The sequence below is a fragment of the Battus philenor genome, unplaced genomic scaffold (genome assembly GCF_028537555.1).
Source record: "Battus philenor isolate CCGP_79_NKW_IND1 unplaced genomic scaffold, ilBatPhil1.0.hap1 SCAF_2, whole genome shotgun sequence".
Taxonomy (NCBI): Eukaryota; Metazoa; Arthropoda; class Insecta; order Lepidoptera; family Papilionidae; genus Battus; species Battus philenor.
The window spans coordinates 16,118,667-16,130,994 of NW_027181682.1; the positions used below are offsets into that span (position 1 = coordinate 16,118,667).

General features: G+C 31.4%; 1 protein-coding gene across 1 annotated transcript; it reads right to left on the reverse strand.

The window, feature by feature from the left end:
* Positions 1 to 2,754: 2,754 nt before the first annotated feature.
* LOC137922292 (uncharacterized) lies at positions 2,755 to 4,521 on the reverse strand. Its single transcript, XM_068765265.1, has one exon. The coding sequence runs from the start codon at positions 4,317 to 4,319 to the stop codon at positions 2,997 to 2,999; it is 1,323 nt and encodes a 440-aa protein (XP_068621366.1). The 5' UTR covers positions 4,320 to 4,521; the 3' UTR covers positions 2,755 to 2,996.
* Between the last annotated feature and the right edge of the window lie 7,807 nt (positions 4,522 to 12,328).

Consider the following 12,328-nt stretch of genomic DNA (forward strand, 5'->3'; position numbering starts at 1 on the left):
CTTGTAGTGGTCTAACAGCTGATATGATGATGAATATTCACTGGATTATTTTGATCACTTCCCTACAAAATCATTTTTAAGAGCCCACTATAAACAAAATTGAGATTTTTTTGCTTGTTTGTGATACCTTTAAAAATATGTCTCCTGCAGAATAACTTTTAAGAACATGTTAAAAAATTTTTATCACGAACTTTTATAAATATACTCAACTAATAGTATGGTACTGGAATTCATTCCTAAGCTTTATAATCACTTTTAACAACCCTTTACATTGTAATACGAAATTTTTACAAATTTTTGATAATAAAAAATTTAAATTAATTTCAATAGTATAGTACTAATTTTATGCAGACAATACGTAAGACTGTGTAAATAACAATAGGAAGGCATTATTATTTTTATATTATAAATAAAAAAAAGATACAGTAATAATTAACTTTGTTTATAACTGTCAAAGAAAATATTAAAAAATAAAATTTTTGAATTTCAAACTTATGATTTTACATTCCATGTTCATGTTTATATATGACGACAAAATCAAAGCTATAATTATCAGAATTTTGTTTATAACTTGAATAAAAAAAATTACTCAAGCCATACATATATAATATTTTTTATCTGTAACTGTCTGAAATTTTCAGAGATTATTGTATTAACCATTGTAATAACAGTAATTAATTTTTAACATATATTAACATTCCTTATGTAAATTATAGGTTATTTAATTATTTATTATATTTCAATGACAAAACAAAACATGATAATTCCATGATGTGCAATTAAATTCTATCATTTGTGTTAAAAAAATATGTGTTCTGATGAATTAACTAAAAATGAATGAATTAAATTGAAATAACTGTAAAAGGTTATAATGTTTTTTTTACTTTAAATATAATTAACGCAAATACGTTCTGATTAGATCTGACGAAAATATGTTGTCATCAAACCGTTTAGGAAAATCATGTTTTAAAAAATATTGCGTATTATAAACATGAAATGGAACTCTTTTTGTTCTGATTTTGTTTATTCCATATTTAAAAATATATCTCTCGATTCGAGTTCTAAAAATATAGAAACTACAATTAAATTTTTTATTTAAATTTTCGATTCCTTTTAAAACTTTATTCGGCCATATTTTTTATCACTGACATTACAAAATCAACGCCATCATAACACCATTATTGACAACACCGTTAGGATCAGGTCGCCATTGATTTACTGACATTAAATAAGCGCGGCATAATACAAAATATAATTATTAAAGAAAAAGTGTAACAAATATTTTGAAATATCATATTAAACAAAAAGTGTAACAAATATTTTGAAATATCATTATTTGCTTCAAACTTTCAACTTCAGAGGCTATTTACTACAGGAATAAGCATGATTTGTATCACAACAGCCTATATGACTACGTAATTTTTTGCCTTTTTTTTACATAAACTGGATTTATCATGTTTTGTACTGCCATTTCTCATATAATTTAAATAATTTTGCTTCTAAAAATGTTTAAGTAAGGTTTGTTTGGTCATGTATATTTTCGACATGAATTATATTTTAAAATTAATGCCTTATTAAAGTTCCTTATTTTAAGGTCATTGTATCAGATTGTTTTAGGCAAATAAAATAAATTTTCTAATATCATCGCAATATAATAAATTAGCTATGTATATTAAAAAAAAATACTTTTATGATATATTTACTTACACTGACAATAACAATACATGAACTATAAAATTGTATTTCTATTCTATGTTGTATATTGGTTTTGATAACATACTAAATTCTTGCAAATCAATGTATATCATAAGTAAAGATTTATTCACCTCAACTAGTATAAAGTTGATACCAAATTTACAGAGTGATTTGTTTATAGGAGTAAAAGCTTTAAAGGGTGTGAATGTATTTATCAAAATAAAATTTTTATACCTATTCACAATCATCCTGTATAAAATGATCACTCATAAATATGTTACATTAATATTTGTTTTACTTTTGGTATGCTTTAGACCAATAATAACAGGTAATAAACTATATTATTATTTATATTAACCTTAATTAATTTTAAAATGTAACTACGAATTTTGAAAAAGATTTAGGTTACTGTATAATTTTTATGTTATTTATTAATTCTGAAACCATTGATTTTTAGATAAGGTTTAGGATACATTAAGTAACAGCAAATCAGCTATACATTAACCACTTTAAAGCTTTTAAACTTACAACCAATCAAGCTATATACAGTGTCAAATTGAAATATCAACACATAGATAGCATACAATGTCTAATACTCCTTTTATTAAAAAGAAATTACACTAGCCAGTAAATGTTATAATCAGTGGTACAATAATAAAGAAATGTATTTTTGTGTATATATTATAATTTTAGGTTACTAATATTTTTCTTGCCAGTAGGACCAATTTTAATAGCAGTCAAGTTTACTACGAGCTATGATTATCTGTAATTTTTATAACGTTTTTTACTTTTAATGTACAATAAAATATTTACAACTTGCCAGGTATCTTATCAACTTAGATTAATAAAATATATTAATAGCAATATACCATAGAATCTTTTAATTTAATTGATGTTTATACATAAGTTATCACTCAGAGTGGCAGTGTGCCCACATTACTTGTGCAACTGATGGCATTTGGGGCAGACCTTTCTAGTGGTGACCATGAGACGGTAGACATGGTGTGGGTAGGATCCAACCAGGTGTACCTACAGCATAGTTAAGGTCACAGGAAGTCATTAGTTGTGGGCAGGAATGGTCATCATAGCAATATTTGTGAGGAAGCTTATACTTTACAGTTGGCATCTAATGGCTAAAAAGAAGGTAATATAATTCGTAAAAATAATCCAGAGAGATTAATAGTTAACTTTTATTTGTTACATGAATTAACAGAACAAACAATGTTTGTACAAACTCAATGATATTTTTTTTGTAACAATAACAAATTAAACATAATAAATTATTTTCAAGTTTGTTTCCTTCAAATCTTAATCCCGTTTCTCTTTAAATATACACTGAGTCCCAAGGTTACGAGCATATATGCATTTAATATAACAAATGTAGTGGCGGATGATACAAATAAAGTTCTAATTGATAAGTTTATAAATCCAGTCAACAAGTTGGCAACTATGAAATATATTAAGCCATTCTGGTTAATAGCTGAAAGTATATAGGGTATGTTAAAACTGAGTCCTCTTTCTTTATCTTGATATAGAATCTCAAAGAAGTATAAAACCATTACAACAGTTATTAGTATAGCATCCAAATAGATACAAAAGCCTGCATTAGCTAAAGTTCTGGATGTTGGTCTATAATAGTTGACAACATACAAACTACTCCACAGAACAAACGAAGTTATTGCAAACTGTAACAAAACCTTGTATCTATACAGAGAATTATTATTCAGCACTGATCTTACATGAACAGCAAATAAGTAGAGGGACACATAGCCCATGCTTGACCCAATCCCCTCGCGATTGGCATCAATTAAGGTTATTCTATCTTTGTCACTAAACACCCATTCCTGCAAACCATAATAGAGAAGGTATTCATGAAATATTAATGTCAAACAGCACAATAACAATGGCCTTTTAGAGTAATAAAGAATTATAGATGAAATTAGTTTACAAACAGCCAGTGTGAAAAAAAAATTCCAATGAACACCATATTCTGTTACATGTTCATGATAATCTAATTGTTTCACAGAGAAATATCTAACAAGCCCAAGTGAAATTAGTACAGAGACAAATTTTGAATTGCCTTTTATAATGGATGTGCAACTATCCTTATCAACGTCTTTGTGAACCAGTCCACTCATGAATATGAAGAGCCCCACTCCAGTGTCCATAAGACTGTAACCATATTTCTCTGTCTTAGCTAGATACCTCGGAAAGTCCTGGAAGTCCACAGCTAGAATACAAAACACTGTAATTAGATAAGTCAGACCTCGCATGCAGGTTATAGACTGAATTTTCACGGTTCCAAAGTTGTTATGCTTTGTGATTGCTTTCCGAATGTCTTCAATGCCATGTGTACATATGAGTTCACACATGATGAAGGAAAATACTATTAAATTCCATAAATATAAATGATCAACGAAAACCGTGTGCGCCGTTATCATTGATAGCACTATCGAAACATATTCGTAAGCGTATTGCTCGAGTTCGCCGTATGGTGTCCGAATTGAACACAATAACGCGGTCTGCACTGTAAAAAATACGCGAAAAAACGTATGGAGAACTGTTGTTCCATGGTTATCTTCCATGAAGGACTCGTGATATTTCTTGTACGTCGTGGCGTTCATTTTTCAACAATACATGAAGATACTTGAACAAAATTTTAAACGAAAATTTTAATTGACCATTTAGTTGACGTTATATTTTTGTTATAAAGTTTCAGTCATGACTGCACTAGAGAAAGTAATCGATTTTAATCTATATTCACATCTTTTACAAATTAACTCATTATAATACAGTTAAATATTTAACAAATATGATTAATTCACACGAAACAATTGAAGTTACAATTGTTTATATTTTTTAAGCGAAACGTCATGTTGGAATTGACAGTGACTTTTAACTTACAGATAACACATATCATAATTAATTACATGAAATAATAAAAAAAACATTTTGATAGCTTATAACTATTAACTAGTTTATGTAATTATGGAATTAATATAATATAACATAAAAGTACAAATAATTAACATTAAATAAGGAAATTCTTAATTACAGATAAAATAACATAATTTTGCATTTATGTGTAACATCAAAGAGACAGGTGATGTTAAAAATGGAAACATCAAGACCTAACATTTACAATTAATAAGTATCGCGATTTTTTTGTTACATTTAAAATCGCCTATGTTCAAATTAAAGTAATGGAAAATTACGTTGTAAAATTTGCTTTGGACTTACATCGCATAAAGTTGATACAATTTACGTAAAATAGGTAACCGGTAATATGTTTCAAGAAAATATCACAGATATATCACAAAATATGAAAAAGAAATCTTCGAACATCTTTGATCGGTTTGCGAAACATTTTTTTAAAAATAAATCTAACAATAATACATTTGTGTACAATATAGAAGCCTCTGGTTCTCAAGATAACAACAAAACAATAATTCCTTTAGAGCAATTGACAAAATGTAAGTTTACAAATAATTCTAACAACACAACGTTCGTGTACAACGTGCGACCTTGCAAAATACCTCGTGAAAGGACGAGAGTAATTGTTATCAGGGACGATAGAGAATATTTTCTACATCAGTACGCTAAATTAATTGGCACACCTTTAAGACCCGACAGGACTATTAATCTTGACCTGAAGAAACTTATTCGTAAAAAACGTTTTCGAGGAAGATCATATTCAGAACCGGTTAGTTCACTAGAATTACCTAATTATTAATAAAATTTTAACTCTTTTTTTAATTCTGTATATATATATAGCAATGATAATATTTTTTTACAGAAAAGCTTAAATTTTGTTTCATGCCATTTTTCGGACACGTTTGTTATATCTGCAAATGTATCGAAATACCCGCTAACTGCTTCGACAATAATATATTTAAATCATCTAGGGGTCGTTCATAAAATACGTTACGTGAAATTTCCTTTTTCTTCACCCCATCACCCCTTGTTGTAGCATCACTTTACATTTTCTGCGTCCCTCTAGAAATATTATATTATAAAAGCTAGAAAATGTCGTGCAATCACAGAATGTTTTAATAATTTTTGTTTACTTAATAATATCGAAAATTAAATAAATTATTGAATATCATAAAAAAAAAACAATTTCATTATTGAACGTATGTCCAAAGACTTCCTAAATATTTTGAGACACCTAAAATTGGCATTAAAATATCTTGTATATTCATGAACGGTCCCTTATGATGCTTTGGAATTTTCATCTATAAAATAATTATGACAATATAGCAAAAAAGCCGTTTATTATATTTTGTTTGCTGATTATATTTAAAAAAATACTAAACTAAACGGATATTAGTAATATATTTTCAGCACCCATAAATATAATTTTTTTTTAAGAAAACGAGTAGGCAATGATAATCACGCAAAACAGTCCGTCACTGGCAAAAAACTCGCACTAAACTTGCAATAGTTGTACTTTTCTTGGGTGGGGGATGGAAAAAAGGAAATGAGATTGTGTTATTAGAATCGTCATCATCATAGTCTCCTCCGAAGATCATCACGATGACCGGTGTTGCACTGCCAGCATCCAGCTACCAACATGGTCTCATGGATCTACCCACGTCGCGTCTACCGGCTTCTGGTAGCCACTTGAGAACCTTTCGGCATCAACTGCCGTCGGCTACACGAGAAATGTGCCGTGCCTCCTGCAACTTCAGACGAGAATTTATTTGAACAACGTTGGTGACTTGTATTTCTGTGGATTTCCTTATTTCTGATTTGATCTACGAGCATAGCTGTCTCCATTGCTCTCTGGGTGCTGGTGTTGGACTGCGTATCGGATCAAACTATTGTAATACATTAGAAGTAAATTAACAGCGTGATTGGATTAGGATTCCTACTTAATAATAGATTAGGGTTGCCACTAAAATATTAATTAATTTCAGGTGAATCCCAAAACTGAAGCTCGCTTATTGTACTGGCCAGACCAATTGACATTGATAAAGAAATGTTTGTGCAAAGAGGACAATTGCATTTGCACAGGATGCAGGCTAGCTCCCTGCGCGCCTGTACCTTATGGTGCGTGCTTTTAATTTATATATTTTTCATATAAGAATGTCGGATGCAGCTAAAACGCCGGTTTTATTCCACCGTAAATAGAAGGTTTGCTGGTTTGCTGGTTTTCTTCTTCCATTTCTTCTCTCGTAGGTAATTCATAAAATTTGACCGGACTGGTCCAAGTTCCGGTACTCTGAGGAGTTTTGGAGTGGAAATGATAAATACTTTTTGTGTGACATACAAAGTAAAATTTACTAACCATTCGAAGGTATTTCGTGAACGTTTAAGTCCGCTAAAGCGATCAGGACAGCTTCTCAATCCTGGCCTAATCTATATTAAAAAACATATTATGAAAAATCTGATATATATAAAGATAAAATTCATTTATTCAACATTGGAACTTTTAACAGAACTCTTATAGATCGCCAAATTATATTTTGATCAATTTTGCTTCGCAAAGTGTTATATTTTTGGAAATGAAGGATGAATAAACACTACAATAACACATCTTTTAATAGTTTAACAATACAGATTTTAACATATACACTTTATAAGATGTATCCTAAATGAAATCAAAATAATCACGCGACATCATTGCGTAGGATTATTGTCATTTAAATATTCGTGTATTGAATAATATCTTTTCTATCAATTGTCCTCTTTTTTTCTATTTTTTTTAAATTATTGAAATTAAAATTAAAAAAATATTCTCTTATATGTTTTCTGTAAATTCAATTGTAATATGCGGTTTGAATTTTACAAATGGTAGTCCAATAATGTTTTGCAGGAATATTATTAAATAATCTGATTTTGTTTATTACAAATGAATTAGTCTTTTTGCAGTCGAAATTTTGTAAATACACTATGGACTTACCCAATTTTTTTATTTTTTTTTTGTAATTATTGTAAACGTATAAAAGTATGCTAGATTCTGTACAAGATAAATAAAAATTACGAACAATTACAAAAATAAATTGTAAATATCTAGTTGCCCAAACAGACAAGTAATAGAGATACAGTCCTTGCGTAGTTTCAGAACTTTTATAATTTAACAGAGAGATCTTTAGCGTTTAAAATTCCAAAGCATTGTATTAAATTTTACAGCGACAAAACAAAACAAATTGCCAGCCGGCACGCTTATCGGCAGTCTTGAATCGGCATTGAGCGAAGCGGTTGACGCGTACAAGATAACTTTAGAAGACGAAACCAGTAAGTAACGTTTAGCATTTTGGTAATGTGACTACGTTATCGCCTATTGTAGCCAGCTATATTCCAGCTATATTGACTATACAGCGTAAAAGGTGGTAGATCGATTTAGAAAGTTCCGTAGAATCAAAATCACTAATATAGCTCGAAGAATTGCTTGCAGTGGCAATGAGTAAGATACAAAGCGTGTACTGATAGCGGTTGGGACTGAAAAGTTCTCGAATCTACTACGAGGTGGATCGAAGACATAGTTGACGAAAAGGGAAGTCGCTTGATGCGTACAGTTCAGGTCAGGTCATCTAGGCGTCTATCGGCTGACATGAAGGTCATAGGTTCCTCTTAAAATATTCCTTTTAAATGGCCTCCGTTTTGACGGCATCTCGTACTCCCCCTGTCTTGTGTACACAGTGGTATAATAACAATAATCTCCTATTTATATCCTCATTTTTCTCCCATCTTGATTTCAATAATTCTTTCTTCTTTTATTCCTCATATATTCTTTCATTTCTTTTTATTCTTTGTTCCTTTCACACTTTATTTCACTGTCGTTGCTTTCCCTCGACGATTTTACAGGTATTACGTTGCATCTGCATTACCTTTTTTTTTGGCCCCCGCTATTGGGGGCCTCTCGTACCCCTAACTTATTAGGATCAGGGACTTTATTATTCAATAAATTTTTCTATCTTCCATTCTTTACTTTCGTCCTTGACAATATCTTACGTTTTGCTCTTTTATACCTTCTTTCTTTCCTCACCTTTCTTCCATCATCTTTTTACTCTAAGGTGGCTAGGTACATTTATTTTATCTGCACTACTTTCCTCTCTATATGAACTTAACAAGAAAACACTCTAAAAAAATGTCGCATCATCTATCCTGTATGTCACTTTTAAATTGAAGGATGCCATCACAATGATACTAATTTTTATTCTCGTTTCTTTTAAATTGAACTCCTTATATAGTCTAAAGTACATAATAACAGACAACTTTGAGCGGTGGTAGCTCAGCGGTATGGACTGAGATTTGCGATAGTTAGCCACGGGTTAGATTTCTGATATACAGTCTTATATAACTCACACTTTGTGTATTAATTATATAGGATTGCCAATTGTTACAAACATTTTTCTCGAGGATGAACAGCAGCGCCCTCTACTCATAATACCAAACTGAGAACGCACACCCGCCTGCCATGCGTGGCGATCGATATATCTCCTTACAGAGATCTTTAAATAAGACCTGTACCTTGCATTAGGCGTTTAACGACTTAATAATGTTAAGAAATAATTAGGGCTGTAATTAATATTTTTTTTCCCAGTGGACCTCAAGTGCGCTGAATTCTGCGGAGCGCGATGTCTCTCTTTCAAGTATGGAGAACCTCTATCTGAACCTATGGAGTAAGTTTTTGTTTTTTTTTTCTAATATTATAAGCCATAGTTCGTGTGTCGTGATATTTACGACACACGTACTCGTGCGTGCATTACACGGATGAGACTCAAGATGCGATCGTATGATTCATCGATGTGGTGAGTATGGCGAACATTGCATGCTAAACAGATGGCTGCAGGTGCCTTGAGGTTGTAGAGTCGAGACCTTCGGCAAGGTCCTCGAAAGGCTCTGAATATAGGCCTTTTCCAATCAGTCTCATTGGAAATGTTGGTAGAGGCCCATGTCCTGTTTAAGACGTTCTATGTCCGGCTTGTTTCATACGAAATGCTTTTATTGACATATATATGGCAAGTTATACACCAGCGATGATAATATAATAAAGGATTCCCATAGTATTGTAACGTGATTGTCACATTGTGGTGATGTTTGTCAATGCGGAGTTCTGTTGGGTCTATCAATTGATGATTGTTGTCTTTGCTCAAAATGTGTCGTCGATCGGGATTCCCCGTTAGCTATTGGGGACTGTGTATAACTTTAACCCTTTCGTTACTAGCGCCGGAGTTAGCCGGCGTCCACTAGACGACCCGTGTGTACCAGCGCCGCAGTTAGACGGCATCCACCTTGTAAGCTGGGATTATGTGTGGATCCGTGTTATAAGATTTATTACAGCCAAATTAATTACTAAGAATTACTCTAACTTCTATTTTTAATTAATTTACCAGTAAAATGTTTAAATATGTAACACAAATGAGAAGATTCGAACATCAGCTTATCGCCATACAATGTGCGCACTTTGCGGCGCACATGCTCGGTTCAGGAGCGTTAATTAGGCAGAAAGGACTGCTGTAAGGCAAGGGTTAAATGTGGCAACAGTTTAGCATTGTTACTGTAATTCAGGGGTGTCAAACTCAAAAGTTTACTTGGGTCGAAGAAACTAATATTGTTATTTTGATATGTACATTGTAATATACATATATAAATTGAATTATTAACGTCCTAATAGTTGACATTTTATGTTGATACTATCTTAACTATTCGGGAGAAAATTTATCGGATTTTACTTTTAAAAATTAACCTAACGGATGTCTATGTGGTCTGCGGGCCTTTTTGGTTTCGTTTTTACATAATCACAGTGTGATTTTTATTTAAATTAATTGTAACGTAATTATTCTTAGGGCGAAATTATCAATGATAATAGAAAAGCACAGTGAAGTACTTAAGAAAAATAGAATACAGAGGCAGATCAAGTTCGAAGAGGAACACGCCGATGACTTTGAGATACGCGAGCCGGAGGAACCGAAAACGAAGGTAATTGAATTGAGGTATCTCTTTTATAAGGACCCCAAAGCTAGTACACAACCTACTAATAGCGAAGGCTTTATACTAATACTAGCAGATCCCGCAAACGTTGTTTTGCAAAAAAAAAATTAAGGGTTGATAGTAGAAGGGTGAAAATTAAGGGTTGTATGTATTTTTGTATGCTGTATCATAATAAAATAAAAACCAAAAAATTTATCTAAAAAATAAAAATTAGGGGTGGACCACCCTTACCACTTAGGGGTATGGAAAATAGATAGTAGCCGATTCTCAGACCTACTGAAGACGTATATAAAATTTGGTAAAAATCGGTCAAGTCGTTTCAGAGGAGTTCAAGTTCGAACACCGTGACACGAGAATTTTATATATTAGATTGATTTAAAACACCACGTAAGCTCATAGCGCTTTTGTGAAAATGTTATATATGTCGTGGGAAAATCATGTTACATTTTAAAAAGTGTGACGTCAGCTATGTTGATATAAAATTTCACTCATGTTTGATTTATATATGTCTATGTATGTTTATGAATGTCTATGTTCGTTTGTTTGTAAATATGTATTTTTTGTACACGTAAACTACCCATTATTAGTACTTTTACCTTTTCCATACTATGGTTGCCTGTAAGAGATTGCCTTGTATGATAAGACCGCCCGTTGTATTTTTTTGTATATTATTGTAAAACCTATTAAATGTATCTTAACGTGTACAATAAAGAATATTAAAATAAAATTATATCAATGCTTCGTCGAGTCCCTTTGAACCTTTGGGTTAAATTGCACCATTTTATGAAATGAGAATCTAACCTAAATAAAAATATAAATATTTTTTATCCCAGGACAAAAAAGCTAAAGTCCAAGTGCACATGATTAATGAAATAGAAATAACGGGTCGCGTGAAATTAAATGGAGGAGAGAGAGGTGAAAAGAGAACAGAAGATACGGGAAAGAACGCAGAAGTAATTGACATAGTTAAAGAGGAATTAGTCTAAATTGTTATAAATTTGTAAGTATATTTTAAAATGTTACATCGGTTTATCATGTAATTTCTTCATTAAAAATTAAACTAAATCAACAAAATATAAAATCTTGATTAAATTCATCATTCTGTGTATCAAAGGATGTTCACAACTGGACACAGTTCTTCACCATAGATTACCAATGGTACCGTTTACAAAGCCTGAATTATGTTTTCCCATTGCCTCAATATGCTCATATGTTCATTTTGTGAAGAATCATTTTATTTCATAATTTTTAATTGAAATTAATCAACTTTTTTTTAATAACCTCTGGTTTCTTACAAGTATATTTGTACTAAACAACCACAGTTGACTAATTTATATCATAGCATTGTTAGCCTTTGCAATGTGTTACAGTACCCGGCGATAAATATTGCACATCGACCTTTGGAAAGAGACAGTCCGCTAATTTGTAGAGCGTTATATGTCGCCCGAAATAAGACTGACAAAACGTCACATATGTAGTGTGTGACAGAGATAGTGCTCTACGAACCTGAAATTAGCCGATTGTCTTATCGCAGGGTATTGTATGTAACCGATAGAAAGATATATATATATATATATATATATATATATATATATGGTCATAAAAATTACATGACATGGGTACTATACATATAGTTAATTACGCAAAAGTGGTTAGAACTTTAGCACATATAAGTACCGAACCGAAAAATTAA

Bases quoted from the DNA above. Each gene is read 5' to 3' on its own strand.
- LOC137922292 (XM_068765265.1), bottom strand. From the start codon at position 4,319: ATGAACGCCACGACGTACAAGAAATATCACGAGTCCTTCATGGAAGAT.